Source organism: Passer domesticus, chromosome 14 (assembly GCF_036417665.1).
Source record: "Passer domesticus isolate bPasDom1 chromosome 14, bPasDom1.hap1, whole genome shotgun sequence".
In the NCBI taxonomy this organism is placed as follows: domain Eukaryota; kingdom Metazoa; phylum Chordata; class Aves; order Passeriformes; family Passeridae; genus Passer; species Passer domesticus.
Genome location: NC_087487.1, coordinates 2,996,263 through 3,013,224, shown reverse-complemented (window position 1 = coordinate 3,013,224; position 16,962 = coordinate 2,996,263). Strand labels below are relative to the sequence as shown.

Here is a 16,962-nt window from a genome sequence, read left to right as displayed (position 1 = left end):
TTGGCCATCTGCTTCAAAATTAGGTCTTGTGGGACAGTACTTGTGTCTCAAGCATGACAGTGTGCAAGGCTTCCTGGTCTGAGGGGAGGGACTCTCCATGTGCTGTGACACCACAAATAGGCCTTTTCTTGTGCATTTTAATTCACAACAGATGAAGCTTTCATTGCTTTGCGATTTGAGGAATTTGAGAGCTGAAGGAAGATAGTCACAATGTTTGAAATGAAGAGCTTGGATATTTGCTTATAGCCTTTGCAGTCCTTCAGAAAAATTGTCTGATTTTTGCAGTGATTTCACCAGATGAGGGATGCAGATTGTAAACTGTGTTTCCCAGCAGATAATCAGGATAGAGTAGGAGTTCCTGCTCAAAAGGCTTCTACTTGGGCACAGTTAAAGTCCTCTCAAAGTAGAGAACACACAGTAAAAACTTAGTAGAATCAGAAGAATCTGTATAATTGCACCTGAAGGTAGTCAAATGCCAAAATAACTGACTTCTTTGAGTGGTAGTTCAAAGATTTGCTTTTTAAACTAATATTTGCAATTCTTATTAAGGAGGCAGATTGAAGAGAGTTTCTTTTCTTCCAAGGTAAAGAAATGAAAATTTGAAGTGGTTCTGAAGGTTCCCATTTCGTGCCTGGTGTTCGTGACTGGGTCAGCCTCTGAAGGAGCATGCTGGGTGCTGCCCTGCAAAGGGTGGTTTTTTTTTTGCTGTTTTCTTCAGCAAAACACTTCCAGAGCCACAGAGGAAGGAGCTGGTATTTCAACAACACCCTTGTGTAAAACTCACAGCAGGACATGGCTGTTCTTACTGTCCTGTGCTTGCTTTGATGGGTGTGTGGACTGGTATGGTAGTGACAGTGCAGTGCTTCACTCTGGGTCACTTCTTTGGGGTTTTTTGGGTTTTGGAGTTGGGGCACTTGGGATGGGCTTGGCTGGCTTGAAACACCAACTCACTTGAACCATTCTGGTGTTTGAGTGTCTGACACTCAAAGTGGTGCTTTTTGGGATGTACAGACACATGCACCCACAGCAGAGCCTTTACATGGATATTGGTCTTGGACAGTTCCCATTCCCTGGCTGTGGAATGCAGAGGATCAGGGAATTCTCCAGTTAAAAGTGTCTCCTCTCTGCTCTTCTTGCTCAGCCCTCTGACCCCATGAGCAGCTGCTTTGTTCCAGGTGCCAGAAGTGATGGTGTTTGAGTTGTTCAACTCTGTCAGCAAAACAAGTGGATGTGCATCCACACCTCAACATTTCTGTGGTCTGTTTTGTGTGCACATCTAGTTAGAAGTGCATATTTAACTTTGGAAAGAGCTCTGGAGAGTTTTTCAAAATTTTGATGCCCTCTGCAGCTGGTGACTGTGGGCTTGGTGTGTTCTTGTGCAACAAAACACAAATGCAATCAGCATTCCTTTGTCTGGCAGACAGAAATGTGGAGAGGGATTAGTGGAAACCGGGAGGACTCACATGAATAAACAGTCTCCCTTGCAATGAGCTTTCCTGTGTGGGAAGAAAAACTTAAGACTGAGTTAACTCCTAGTTTTCTTTATCCTAGTCATCTAGCATTTGAGAATTAGGGAGTAAAAGGAATGTTGTGAAAAGAAGAGTGTGGGAGAGCCTTGTCTTGAGGTTGGATTCCAGAGCAGGGGCTTGGAAGTGACAGAGCTTTGTTAAACAATGTGTATTAAAACTAGGCTGAACAGCAGCTTTTTAATAAAAGGGAGGAAGAGCAACATTCCAGCTCTTAGTTAGCTGGAATTTTTCCTCTGGGAGTAACAGTGTAAACTGGTAGGTCCTTGGAGTAAAATCTCACCTATTGTGCACAGATGAAAATAACTATAATATAAAATAACAATTCAATAAAAAAATTAACAATTTCCATACACTGTGAAGATCTGATGAAATAATGTGTCAGATGTCATTGTTTTGATAGTTTGTAATACTTCTGCAATGACTGGAAGGCCATCAGAGCAAATTAAGGTGATACTCTTTGATTTATACCCATTTTAGATATGCATTAGGTTGTTCTGTAATAACCAGTCTCTTTATTTTACTTGATAATATGACATGCTTGAAATGTCCCTATTTGTATTGTTAATAGAGCTGAAATTGATGCTTGAAAATGTGCACAAAACCATTTCTGGCTGGGATGATAACTTCTAGGAGGGGAACAGTGCAAGGACTTGGAGTTCTCTGTAGGGATGATGGATACTGAAATTCTGGAGGGGAGGGTGTTTGGGCTCTGTGTCCCTCTCGTGTGCCTGGTGTAATTCCCTACTGTCCTTTGCCAGGGTGTTTCTGCAGGCAGCACTGGGATTTGGAGGAGGCTGGGTGCCAGCCTGTTCAGTGCACTCAATTATTCACCAGTCATTAGTGTAATTATTCCTCTTGCTGCCCTGCACAGCAGTTACAAGGCAGGGCTGATTAGGTGGGGTTTTCCTCTTGCAGAAGCCCAATGTCTTGATGACAGTAATATTTTAATGGGAGAGGAACAAGGGATATCCTTGTCAGCTAATGTGGAGCCCATCAAATACAAAATTGCACGTCCAGGTTTGTTTCCCATTCCCTACCAAAGGGAATAGAGGTAGGGAATCGGCCCCTTTTTGCTGGTTTGACTCCACAGCTGTAGAAACAATTCTGATAAAATGAGTGCAAGTCTGTGTAGAGGCAAGTCTTCAAAGCCCTTAAATGAGAAAATGGTGAAAACACTGGAGGTTTCCCATTCTCACCCACTGCTGTATGACTTGTGTTCTGCTATTTCTGTATCAGATCCCACCAGACTATTTTCTCTTAACTCGAGGGAGCTCAGGTAGCTGGTTAAAAATACCTGCAGCAATTAGAGACTGCAGTTAGACTTTGAGGTATATCTTGTTGGGAACAAGAGCAAACAAGTGATTGCTAAACTCCTCATGCCTCCAGAATATCTTTTCTTCAAAGGTGGTTTCTGCAGAACCCTTGGAGGAAAACGTTTTGGGGTATAAAGAAGCAAAATTACTTTTTGTAGCGGAAATCCCGGCTTATAAAATAACGTGTTTGCCAGGACTGTGTTTTGTTGGCTGTAAAACTAAGTAAGAATAAATGAGCAGAGTGTGGTAGATAAACTGCGAAGTCATCATTAAAAAATGATCCCAGCTAGAAGAGGCTTGTTGGGAAAAGGATGCTGGCAGGTTTTCCAAGTGCAGATGCAGGTTGTGCCAGCAGAACAAAGTGCTTTTGCAGGTAAAGCTGCTTTTTGCAGGGAAGTGGTACAAGCCACAACCACATCTGCGCTGGGGCTGCTGCCAGCCTCTAGATGCTGCCAAAGATTACATCCCCAAGCCACTGCTGCATTGGCAGTGGTTTCCTGGGCCTAAAGAGTTTCTTAAGATGGTTAATTTTTATTTTTTCCTTGATTGAGAGTTGTAGACTAAGGCACAGGCATCATCAGCATGGATTTCCTGCCTGTTTGTCAGGGTGACATTGAGTGTTTAAAACATATTTTGCCTGTGATGGGGAGATGAAATCACCCTGAGGAATGTGTTTTTTTCTTTCCTAAAATACTGTGGAGTGTGGTGATGCTTCTCTGCAATGGGAAGACATCCTCTTTGACCCAGTGAAAATGGAATGGATCATAAAAGTGGGTGTTCCTTTGAAGAAGGGGCCAAATCAGAAGCAATGAAGGATAGAGAACTGAAGAAAAGTACCAAGTGCTCATCTCACTAGGGCCTGGAGGGAAAACAGAAGCTAGAAAAATGTTAAGGTTTTTTTTTTCTTCTCCAAAAATGCTGATGTATATTGCCCCTGGCTAAAAATTCTTGTGCTAAGCCCATTTTTCTCAGTAGTCATGCTGTTGATGAAGGGGTTAACACTTGCATGCCACCAGTGACTATGTATCCAAATATTTTTGAGGTAACCTGGCCATTGCCATGAGAGAGGTTATTCATTGGGATGGCTTTTGTTTACTTACCATGGTAGATCTTTAACTTGCAGGAGTTTGTGGGTGCCACCTCATTGTGCTCACAGAAGAAGTTATCATTCTTTACCATTTTCTTTTTCCTGTCTGTATATTTGTTGAAAAAAATGTTAATTATAATGTTCTGAACTGGAAGTCAGAACTCAGGACAGGTTGCACAGGCATGTTACTGTGAGATTTTTGCATGGTGAGTTATTTCCCCTAAATAGCTGTGAGTCTGAGGACTGATTTCTGGAGATTTCTCTGTTCACAGTCAGGTTATCCTGTGATTTTCAGGAATCAACAGTGGCTGTCTTGAGGTGATACAGAGTTTGGCTGGATTATATCTTCTGTACTAAACAACTCACGTGTCTTTGTGCCCAAGCACCCTGTGATAGGTGTTCTCCAGCAGTGCCCAGTAACAAAAGCAGGTGGGAGACAGATCACCCGAAACCTGAGACATAACCAGCAGTGTTTGAGAGACACATTGGTGCTGAACATCCTTGGAGGTTGATCCTCTGCTGAAGAGGGGACACCCTTAAATCATCATCTGGAAGGACAGTTTGGGAGCTCTTTGCTGAGAACTTAAAAAAGTTAACCCAGAAAATCAATTAGTTGTTTTCATGGTGCACCTTTGAGCCTACAGACAGACCTGCCATGGAGATAGGCTGTGGAAAAAATCCACAAGTTATTGGGAATTTACCCTTCCCAGTACAGCTGTGATGCTGAGTATTAGAAAAATATCTCCATCCTCCTAGAGTTTGTCTGATTTCTTCTAAACATTTCAAGTATGCCATGGTATCATTATTTCTTGAAGTTGCTTCTGATACTTCCTCCACTGATCTGCTCATAGCAGCCTCCTAACACTGCCCTGGACTGGGTGGTGCCTCTGAATGTGCTTAAAGCAGCAAAAGCAAAGTTCTGTTGTGCTAAAGGTGTGCAAAATCCATGAAATCTGGGTACTGTTAACTGGGAAATCATTCACTGGGCAGAGCTGAGGTGCCTGTTCCTTACACTGCAAGCAGTAGTGAAAAAGCCGAGTCAATGTACCAATACATATTGGAGTGAGGGAAAAGAGCAGGGAAAGCTTTTTTGAGACTCCAGAAGACTTGTACAAAAAGATTTAAAGGAAGAAAGTGGATGTACAGTTCATCTTTCAGTTTTATTCCTTTAACATCCATTTCTGCCTGCAAACAGGACAGTTTCTAGAGCTCACTTCAGCAGACCTGTACCTTCCCAGAAAGGCACAGTTCATTCAGGAGTTGAGTCACTGAAGACAGCACATGAAAAATGTGCTTTGGGTTGTTTCCTTTTATCAGCTTGATGGGTAGCTGGCCTGACATATGCCACTTCCAGTCTTTCCAAAATTGACTAATAAAAGACCTTAAAAAAAAAAGTGTATTTCTGTCAGGCTCACGTGGCTACATTGAGGACACTTGGTAGTAGATATTGGCAGTATTCCCACAGTTTACTATCAAGATCTGCTATTTGGTAGGCCAGGTGAATACAGCCCCCAGATATTGGGGTGAAGAGGGTGAGGGCCTGCTCTTCATAGCTGGTGAGATAATGGAGAAGAAAAAGTGGGAACTTTGGCTGTACCTGGCATCAAAGTATACCCCAATATGCTTTACAGTCTTTGGGACAAGAAGATTTGGGGGTTTGTTGATATGAGAAGACCCAGTTTTAACGTGCCTGACACATGGCTTTTGGCAGACTGAGACAAACAGATTTCTTGGAAGCAAGTCCCTGTTGTCCAGGTTGTGCCAGCCCAGCTGTCTGGTGACACAGTGATCCTGTCTGTGTTAAAATAAACCAGCGACCCCCTTTACCCAGTCAGTTCCTGTGTGTGGTCACTCCTGCTCCCATCACTGACTCCAGGAGCCAGTGCTTGTGTGAGCTTGTGTTGCTGCTGAATAAATATTTTCTGAGCTGGTCTGGTCTTGCCCAGTTACTGCCCTATTTCAGATTAAAATCGTAATCCAAGTTGCTGTCACTTCATCTCACAGGCAAAAATAGAGCTGGTGCATAGCGAAGCCGTTCTGGGTGTCTGGAGTCTGCCTCGGCCTCTCTGGAATCTTGTGCAGGGGGAGAGAGCTCTGACCTGTGCTCTTGGGCCAGGCCATGGTGTTTTGGTACTTACTGTCAGTCCCTGCCTTCATTGAGTATAGGTGGTTTTTTTCTGTGGCAAAATGTGCTTTTGCTTTCCTCTTGAAGCAACACAGTGTGTTTTATTCAAGCCAGGCATGAGTGAGAGAAGAATTGAAACTGTCCCTGTGTGTAGTCTTCTAGAGACTGTAGAGAATTGAAAGTATCTAATCATGTTCTTCTTTCTGCCTTAGGGATGCTTGTGATTTGGAGAAAACCCAAGTTTTTGTGTCTGGTAGTGCTGGACACATTTGTGATCCATATATAAGATGATTGCAATAACTATGTGATGGGTTCAAACTAAGTGTGATGGGGTGAAAATTTCAATAGGATTGGGGTCATGTTGGATAGAGGAGGAAAAATGGAACCTGGATGTCTGGAAGAGCAGTGGTATCAAGAGGGAAGCGGGCTCAGCTATACTTTGTGGACACTGGTTATGGGAGTGATGTTCTGTTGACAAGCAGGGAAGGTGACCATGCATCATTTGTGATGAGGACACAGAGGTCTGTTATTGATTCCTGAATATCCATTTCTATTTCATGGGGTCTCATCCTGTCAGAGCAACTCTGTGGCACTGGATGTTGACTAAAGGTTTGACTTGAGGGGGAAATTGGTGATTGCCAGGGACTTGGAGTTTACCTGGATGAACACACAGGCCCTTTACATCCATGGTGCCAAAACTTGCAGGGTTTTTGCTTTCACCTCTTGCCCAGCCTGGCTGCAGAGCTGGGGGCTGTTTGCTTCCTCCACAGCGGATGGGGAGATATTACAGAGCTGCTGAAATAGTAAACTGGGAGAATTATATGGAAATGATGCCATCACCTTCTCCTACTCTTTTGAGGCAAGTCTTTGCAAATCCTTGAGTGGGAGGCACAGGATTGAATAAAGCCGTTGTGCAGCGTACGCTGGCACCCATGTGCTCCCACCCGCTGCTCAGCACAGCAGCTGCAGTGCTCAGCAGAGACTCCAGAAACCAGAGCTGGGGCTTGTGTTGTCTACCCAGCCTTGCTGAGCTTTTGGGATTTTGATATGTTGGGATTTCTTGTGCTGGGAGACACCAGGAAGAGAGAAATCCTTTGGGTGATGCTGCTGTTGTGGGCATTAGAACATCAGCTCAGGACCTGTGGGTCCTTCCTCTTTAAAGGATGGACTTTATACTCCAGAACTACAGCAAAAGGACGTAGAAACCAAAGTGTTCTTCAGATTAAATACATAGAATAAGGGTTAGCATCTCTCTGTGTTCTGTCATCAACCCTAGCTCTCCTGCTATGGAAGTGAGCATAGCTGAAATGCTGGAAGAAGCCTTCCCTGGTCGTTTTTAATTTGTGTTGAGTTGGTGGTGGAGCTTCTGCAGTCATCTGAGAGCAACAGCATGAATCCATGCCATCTTCTTTTATTTAGGAGTATTACAGTGCGAATTCAGTTTTTGTATTTCCAAATTTGCTAATTCATGCTGGAATTGTTGCTTTAGTCTTTTTTTCTGCTTTTAAAAGCTCTATTAGACAATGGCTCTTCATTGCAGCTCCTAATCATTAACCTGAAAGCTTTCCAAAAGGCTCTGAGAAAATGTAAAGCAGCTGACTGCTTCATTTCTGTTTCTTGAACCAATTAACTGAAGTAATAGAGTTTTAGCTGAAGTTGCTTTTTATTATCTTCCCCTGCTAGAAGAACGTATGTTCATCAGAGCTGGAAAGAGTCAGTAAAGTGCATGTAAGTTACTACAAACTGATCATGAGCTCAAGCCACCATTTGGTTCCACCAGGTAATGGTACTAATTCAGTAACTCTGTAAAAGTTAATTTTTCAGAGTTAGGAGATGGTGTGTGAAGGGGAATTAACGAGATGAAGAAAGATGTAGGGAGCTGAGGAGATGATCAGTGTCGAAGTTGAAGGCTCTGTATGTGTTAATGGGAAGTTATAGTGAGGTGGCAAATGCCAGATGGAAGACAGCAGATGACAACAGTCACAGGGAGTAGCCTGGCTTCTTGTGGAGTTTTGTGGAAATGTCAGGAAACTGGTACATTTTTGTGTGGTTTAGAGTTCTAACTCCAGTCTTCTGATACGGCTTCAGTGGTATGTAAGATGCAAAGCCCATCCCCTCAGTGAGGGACAGAGAATGAGCAGTTCTGATGTTGTTATCATCTCTGAGGGGAAGGTGAAAACTATCTGAGATCCACCAGTGCTGTCCCTGTGAGCCCTGATACGGGCAATGGCAGAAATGTCCGTGGTGTGATTCTCTCCCAGACCCCAGGGGATGGCAGAGGGGGAGAGCACGGATGGGTTGGCAGATGGAGTCCTTTAGCTGCTGTCCCCTTCTCGCAGCAGCCCTCTCATGTTCTGGCTGTAATTGAGCCAGGGAATATTAGATTACACGGAAGTTTTCCAGCAGCTTCTCAGAGTGCTCAGTTGGTGGTGTTTAAAAACTAGCAAGTTTGAGATCATGTCCTGGAAGTACTCAACACTTGGATCTCATCTTCTGTGCTGGCTTCCTGGGAATTTTATTAAGCTGCTACAAATGAGGTTTTGTGCTTGTAAGATTTCCTGTAATTGTCTCCTGGAAGAATGGATGTGAATGGATCTCCACAAATGGAGGTCACTCAGTCCACTTGCAGAGCAGTGCAAACCTTTTGCTGACAGTTGTACTGTGATGTGTTTTAGCAGGTTGAAAGCTGATTTAAGACACTTTCTAGCTGTATCTTTATATCTGCATTATCTATGTGGGCTGGGAGAGGAGGTGCAGGTGAAGAGCAGAGGGTCCAAGTGGAGCAGACATCAGGTTATTGCAGAATTTTGGGCTGGTGCCCCTTGGTTTTTATGTGATGAAGCAGCTCTTTGTTGGTCACAGTCTCATGGTGGGCTTCCTTCTCCTCTCCCCACTGCTATTAAACGTGACCTCTGGGTTATTTATCAGTGCTTCTCCCATGGCACAGTGTGCACGTGATGAGCCTGGGAGATGCTGGGCAGCAGGAGTTTCCACTTGGTGCTCTGTTGCAAACACTGGGGGTTTGGCTGGTTAAATATTTACAGTGGTGTTGTCCCCAGGTGCCACTTCACTGGAGCAGATGTTTGTGCTGCTTGGCTTCAGACCAGCGTTAGCTTGTGGTGGCTCTTTGCTCCTCCACCAAGCCAAACCCTCAGTCTTGTCAGCTGGTGTGAAACCATGGGTTTCCTTCTGCTGGGAAATGTAAACCCAGCCTTGTGTCCCTGTGGAATACAGGTGTGGACATTGCTGAGGTCTGAACCCTCTACAGACTTCTGAGGCTTGGGCAAAGTCAGGGTTTCTGGAGCATCTGCTTGGATTCACAAGTGCAAAGCAATTGTGTAGAAAACCCAGCTGGAAGTGGCATCACTTCCTTATTGTTGTAAAAGCCTCTGTTATTGGGGTGGAGGTGCTGCAGTTGAGATGAAAACTTTTGGATTGCAGAAGCTACCATGGGTAGAAAACAAAACCAGCCATGATGTGGAAAGAAGCAAAACAAAGAATTTATCAATATCATGTCTCCAGGAGGTGTGAGAGGATTTTGCTGGAGAACTGAGCTTAAGTTGTTCTTAAATGGTTTTTATTTGAAGTAAATGCTGAAACTGAACCAGGAACTGATTCCCAGCATGTGAGGAGAAGCTGAACTGTAAAATGTGCTTTACTTTGTAATAACATCAAGAATTAACCATGCAGCTCGTCTTGATGGATGGAAACATGAATGGATCAAGTGTTTCCAACTGTCATTCAGCAAATTGTGCTGCTTGGAAATTCTGATTCAAGCTAATGTTCCAATAATATTTAATTTATAATTCATTTATGCGTTTAAGTGCATCCAGATCCTTCCTTCCGATTCATACTTTCTTATTTTGACAGTAAAAAGAATTCTAACTCTTATCACTGATGAAGCTTCCAGTTGAATTAAATTGTATTAAATTAAGGAGTTTTATTTGAATTAATAATGCTTCTTTGGTGAAGTCCAGACCTTTGTAGGGCTTCCTATTGCTGTATCTCCTGCTTGCATTGGTGTGCTGGAGCATGGCAACACAGATAAGGACAGTAAATGTAAATACCTCCAGTGAAAAGCTGTGGTGGAGTGGAATTTGTTTGAAGCATATGTGGGACTTGGTTGCTTTGTTAGCTCCAAAAAAAAAAAAAAAATTCCCTGCTGAAGGACTGAGGGTGTTTCTCTCTGGGCAGAGCTTTATTCGGAATGTTTTGTTAGGAAATCTTTTGAAGTGCCCAGAGAATTTCAACAAAATGGCTGCTTTCCTCGGGTTTGTTCCTATCTGGATATCAACAGGCTCGCTGCCCTCGGCTCCAGGCAATCTGCCTCGGCTCCGACATGTAAAATTTAATAGGAGGCTGCTGTAAGTGAGATCTGCTGTTTCAGCTTTCAGCAGACACGTTTGGAGGAGAACGTGTTGGCTGTTCCTTGCTCTCTGTCCATCCCTGGCTGCTTTCTGTAGGAAAATTCATCTCTGTAAACAGAAAGCAGCCTTAGCAGGAGCGTGCTCTCGCAGCCTCGGGAATAATCCCGCCTGAGCAGCAGCAGAGCCTGTTCATAACTAATCTGTGTGGTGTCAGTCGTAGGAAATAATCCTGTGTGCCAAACAAGGAGGCTGAACAGAGCCCCTGCCTTCCCAGTGCCGTGTAACCCAGGATTTGGACATTCCTTTAATTTTTACAGCATGAGTTTCCAGAGTGATGGCTGAAGGTTGGTGGAAAGCTGGAGTGGAACTGGTGTTGAAATAAATAGCACTTTATTTTGGTGGTGTTTTAACCCTCTGTGCCTGAGGTACAGGGCACAGCTCTCACCGGGGTGGGTGCTGTGGTTCACTCCTCCAGCCCTGCTCTGAATAACTGTGAGGGACATGTGTGCAGTCCTTGGTGGTGTGCCTGGTCTTAGACTGGAGCAACCCTTCACGTCAGAACTTTGGGCATTTGTGTTTTACTCTGATCTGCCCCTTAGTTGCCTTCCTCCCAGTCTTCTGTGCTCATCCAGCCCAGATTGTATCCCTGTTCAGGGATGAGCAAGGGCAGGGCTGTGTTAATTCTTGCCTTCTGTATCTGGGAAGCAGCCAGGGGAGGTTTGAATGCTACATCTGGGATGTGGCAGGCAGTGAAAGCAGGCAGCCCAGCTATTTCTGGTGGGAGCTTGTCATGCTGCTGGCGTTTCCTTTCTTTTTTAAAACGTTCAACCAACAGTGCTGGAGGAAGCTGAAGCCCAGCAAGCCAGGAGGAGGTGATAGTACACAGAGTCAACAGTATAATCCTAAATAATGTCCAGTTTTGTACCCTCACCTCGCAGTGCTGGGCTACCTGGGGGCTCTGACCGAGGGGAACCTTGAGAAAGCTGCAGTGCCTGTGTGTTGGGAAAATGGAGAAGCCACAGATGAAACCCTCTTGTCCTTTCCAGCCACATTTTGGGGAGTGGTATTTGCTGGATCAGCCTTGTTCTGCTTAATAATCACTGTAGACTGTTGGAGTTTCTTATCAATGGACTGTAATTTTTCCTTCAGTGCAGGGGAAACCTTCTGTCTTTTTAGTCAGCCAGAGACCACTACCTCAGCTGCCTCTTAGCCTATTAAGTGATTAACAGGTATTCCCAGAAGCCTTAATAAGTGGCCAAGTGGGCTGCTGTAGTAGAAGATAGGACAAGACTTTGGGCTGATTTTAATTAAAGCTCTCTCAGTGCTTGAGAAAGTAAGAAAATTGTGTTTCCCTGTACATCTGGCAGATTTCTGGGCTGAGTGAAGACTCCTTATGTTGAAGAGCTGTGTGCTTGGCTATCTGAAATTCATAACTGGAGAATTACAGGGGCTGGTATCATAACCAAGATAATCTAAAGATAAGATTGGTTTATTTGCTAAGGTATATTTTTATCTTTGATTAAATTGCTCCAGGAATTGTGTCTAAGTGAGCTTTTAAGAACTCCTTTAAAGTACTCCTACATAATATAGCCAGAGTTACAGAAAAGGCTGCTGTGGAGATCCAAATACAAAATAACCTGAAAAGATCAGACACTAAACCCCACGAGAGGCTGCTGGATGAACCTTTGGGTGAAGGAGACCCTTAAATTCTCACAGAGCTTCTTGTTGGCAGGACTGACTTGAAAGAGTTGAGGTCCTTGCTCCCCTCTGCAGGGCTGGATGAGGCAGGGATGCTGGTGTTGCTGCAGGGAAGAGCTTGGCTCCCTGTCACCTGGGAGACTGTTCAGATATGGACCAGAACCACACTGTGACCACACAATACCCATTTCTGCTACCTCCTGCCCCATATTGTGTGGATCTGCTGTCCCAGCTGTTCATGGGGTTCCATCAGGGATCTGGTCAAGCCTTTCTATAGCTGGAAAAAAATTCTTAGTTTGACCTTAAACAATCTGGCATTAATAAGAGTCAGAACACACTGTAGAAGGAGAGGAGTGTCACTTTTTATAGTATAAACCACAAGACTGGTTCTTTCTGCTTATTACACTGTCACCCAAGGGCTTTATTTCAGTGAAGGTTTTGTTGGTGGTGGTGGTGAAAGAGGCTGTCCTGCTTTCCCCTTGTGCTAATGCAGCTGTTTGTGTGGTCAGGCAATCAAATAGATTGGAGAACTGATTCTATGAAAAAAAACAACATAAAGGAAAAGAGAAGATCAGTTTCTGAGCCATTATTTGCAGCATAAAATGGCTGTAGGTTATGGGCTGGTGAGGGCAGGATGCAGGGATAGGGTGGCATCGCTGCTGTGGGTGACAGCATTGGCTTTTGGCAGCATCAGGTTGGGCTGTAGCTCCAGGGCTCAGGAAATCACATTGCTGGTTTATGTCCTACTTTTCAACAGCTTCAGAGCGTCCATTGAACGTTGGCCCAGAGGCAAACTTCCATTTTGGTGTCAAATGGCAAAGTACACACAGCCACTCTCAGGCCCCCCTTCGCCTCCTTTGCATGTAAATGGTCCTAAAACTGAGCCCAGAGAGTGGATTTGGAGAGCTAAAACGCAGTTCTGGGGTGTAACAGAAGCCATATGGTCTGGTGTGTTTCTCATATAATCAAACTCTTGGCTGATGGTTCAGATTTAGTTGGAATAAAAACTTGTACACGAGAGAAAATCAGCTCTTATGTTCCACCTTCCTTCTGACCTTTCTAGACTGTATTTCTTTCCTTAGCTTTCTTTCCTCAGCTGTCCTAAGTTTTTTCTGGATTTGATGGTGCTTCAGGAACTTCTGAGGTCTTCCAAGGACTTTGTCCTCTTACACTGGCAGCCAGTTGTGTTCTGGGATGGTTTTCAGCCCAAGTGTTTTGATGGTCAGGACTGAATTATTCTTGCTCTGCAAGTAGTGTGGAGATTGTGGCAAAAATGGATATGATGGGTAGAAATCAGCCCTTCCTGCATTTTACAGACATCCTGGAATTGCATTGTGTGGGCATGCTGGATGTGGAGATGTTGGCACTGTGGTAGGTGCAATTAGTCTGATCCTTAAATCTTCAATCAAATTCTCATTTTATATGGATTTGGATTTATATATGTATATGTGCTTGGATTTTTAGAGTTGGGTTTGGGTTTCCCTTTAAATTTGTCTGTGAAGTCCAGCTATTTCCCAGTCCATGCCAGTAAACATGTATTGTCTGAACAGTGATGTTATCAGACACCCTGATTTTCCCTTTGCCTATTCAAAGCTCTGCCTGGTGTTCTCACTCTGGCTTGGTTACTCAGTTATTGATTGTTTTTTTCTTCTTTCTCCAGAATCCAGCGACTATCACTCGAATACTGCTTAGCCATTTCAACTGGGATAAGGAGAAGCTGATGGAGAGGTAAGCAGCTGCAGAGCTGGAAAAAATGCTTGCTCCTGGATCAAGTGAGGATGGATGAATGCACAGTGTGTGGCAGGAGAATCTTTTGTGTAAGCTCTAAATGTTCTCCCTTTCCCAGCTAAGGGTGACTCGTGACTCATTGTTTTAATGTTATTGATGCCTGGTTAGATTTAAAGTTGTGGAAGTTATGTTGCTATTGGAAAGAGGGATTTCCAGTTTGAACATGCACAGGCTTTGGGCAGGCTTTGGAAAAGAGCAAGCAGGAACAGGTTCTTGTTATCTAGCAACTGTTTTGGATTTGGGTTTAGCTGCTCATGCCTGTCATGCTGGCATGTGTATTCCTGACATGTTGATTTGCTGCTCTGGCCAAGGCTAAATAGTTCCTGGCTGATAATGGTCCTGCCTTGTCTTCATCTCCACAGCTCCAGGTTTTCTTTAGGGTGTGTAAATAATGGCTTGAATTTTGCCTCTCCCTCCCCCTCAGAGCAGAGTGTTTTATGGTTATTTCCCATCTTTGATTCCCAGCTCTTGGAATGCTGCTTGATAAAGGTACTTCTCCATTTGTTGTTATACAGTGGAGACCAAATCCAGCTGCATTTGGTTCATTCCAATGCCACTGTTGCTGTTGAAGAGAGTTGAGGGAGCTGGAGAATTTAAATTACTTTAGAAACTGGGAGGAGAATTAATCTGGACCAAAAGGAGCAGTAAAAGCTGTACAGGGACTTGTGCTGGTCTTACTTGGTGTGGAGTGACCAGTGGGTGTGGAGGGCCTGCTAGGATCATTAGTCTGACTTTTCCCTTAATTACCATTTCCTTTGCCTGATAACCAGGGTATGAGAAGATGAGATGTGCTTGGTAAGCCAGGAGCAGTTGCTGGTGCTCCTATGAATTGATAAATGTCCCTTCACTGACCCTGGGGCTGAGCCCCTGTAGTTTGGTACTTTGTCACCCAGGGAAAGAGGAGCAAAGGTTTTCACACTGTTAGTAATTATTTTAGAGTATAAATATTTGTGCTATCCTTGGCTAATGGATTTAGGACATCATTAGTGCCCTTTGTGTAATGTTTTTGGTTAGTGATGGTGCTCAGGTATCTCTTCTGTTTTGTTTAACCTAGATTTTTTTTTTCTAAAGTGATTGTATTTTTTTACAGCTTTCTAGTCCTTACTTTCCTGAGATTGACCTCTTTTAGTAAATGTTGGAAGTCTGAAGACTTTCTGTTACAAATATATCCACTATTTAACTACAGCTGTTAAGAATTCTGATTTAATACCTGCTCTGCAACATGTCTGCTCACTTGGTGTTTGAGTTTCTTGGGCTGGTTCTCCTGGCTGGGGTAGAGTTCACTCTCCTTGCCTGGGAGATACCTCTACACGAGTGCACTGAAAAGCCATCCCTTTGTACAGCAGGTTTTGTCCCTTGTTGTTGAAAGCTTGTTTAGGGCTGCCATCAATTTAAAAATAAAAAATTGGGCTGTGGTTTTGTTTTTGGTTTGTTTTTTTTTTTTTTCTCTCAAGGGAGGGGCCAGCCAGGTCAGTGTGAGGTATTACTGTTAAGGCTTTTACAGTTTAAGTACATGTTATATTTACAAATCCACAGGTAAACATATTCATTAAATACTTAACTCAGCAGGATTACTCTGTGAATAATAGAATACATGACTTGCTTAGGCACACCTGTTGTACACTGGACCCAGTTTTGGTGCTTATTACGTCCTGTTGTATGAGAAAAACAGCAAAACAGGATTTCTCCAGTGCCTGGTGCTGCCTTCTGACACTTCTGCACCAGATAACTTCCATGAAATCTCCTGGAGTGCTGAGCTGTGTTAAAGCAGGAGTAGGAGGCTGAGTGCAGGCTCTTGCTGTTCAAGAGGGCTTGGTCATTGCTGTGGTGATAGGTGAGGATTAAGGGGAAAAAAGCCCCCAAAATATACATTTTGCTGGAAAGTTCCTGTTGTTTGATGGTGTATTTGCAGTTCCTAATCAGTGCCTGTTTTCTCTTAGCTCATGGTGAGTCAGCACGACCTCCCAGCAGCCTTATCAGACCTGGCCTGGAGGAAGGCACTTCAACCAAGTGGCTTCTCTTTTTTTGATAAGTGGGGAGGTCTGAGCTTGTGACATGAACATTTCTCTGTTTTCCCCCTTTTTTTTAGTGTTGTTATGCCTGTTTTTAATGAGCAGGTTGTTACTGTCTGTGCCAGCTTTGTCATGGAGTAATTACACAGTGCTGGTGTTCAGAGGGCAGATGTGCTACAGATATTTATTCCACTTACAGTAAAGTAATAACAGCCACAATTTAAAAACTGCCCTGTCCCACTGGTGAAACTCTTAATTGTTTGTGTGGAAAAGCAAAATTGGAGGTTTGGGGTGGATTTGTTTGTAGGATGGAAGTGATGAGTGGAGGAAATACTAGTACAGCCTCTGATACGCTGCATGTGTTTAGGAGAATAAAGATGTCAAATATTATTTTCCTGGGTCTTGCAGGTGTGATTCATAGGGATAGGAGAGCACCAGGTGCAGAATGACCACATCACCTCAGAACCAAGTGAAGAAAGTGTTTTAGCTTGAATCTTATCTTTATTATCTTCCAGTTTTGCTATGGCTGATGGTGTCCTCCCCTGAGGGGAGTTTGGAGATGAACCTCTGTGATGAAGAGGTTAAAATGCAGCTCTCCTGCTTTAGGTGCCTTCTCCTGGTCATTTTGTTAAGAGAAAAGGGTCTCAGCATGTCTCCAAGGCCCGATTTAACCCCTGGAGGCACAGCCAGAAATCCAGCAGTCCCCTGTAGCTGCTTATCTTGGTGGCCACATGTCCCTGCTCCCTCTGAGCAGAGCAGGGATGTCAGGAATGCCCAGATTGCCTCTTCTCCAGAACCTGGCTGCCTGCTTTCCCTGGAACAAATAAATACTTTCCACTCTTCAGCAGAGGCTGAACAGGTGAAAAATGGTGCATGGCAGGAGTTTTGATGTGGAGATATCTTTTACTGTGAGTGTTTTGATGTACTGACACTCACAAGTGCTCTTCCATGGAAGTAAATACCCCAAAATGTGTACTAGAAGCAATTTTTTTTCAGTGAAAAGGCTTTTTATCTTTGATACTCCCATGGGTAGGATTTGATTA

The 16,962-nt window shown here is 43.9% G+C and overlaps 1 protein-coding gene across 3 annotated transcripts in view; it reads left to right on the top strand.

Annotated features, from left to right (window-relative positions):
* ARIH1 (ariadne RBR E3 ubiquitin protein ligase 1) overlaps positions 1-16,962 on the top strand; it is a 50,166-nt gene that overhangs the window by 7,852 nt on the left and 25,352 nt on the right. For 2 of the 3 annotated variants that reach the window (XM_064389455.1, XM_064389454.1), the window contains exon 2: positions 13,780-13,847. In XM_064389455.1, coding sequence (XP_064245525.1) covers positions 13,780-13,847 — 68 coding nt within the window. Of the gene's footprint in view, positions 1-13,435; positions 13,491-13,779; positions 13,848-16,962 lie in introns of all 3 variants that reach the window. The other variant, XM_064389456.1, reaches the window with a different exon arrangement.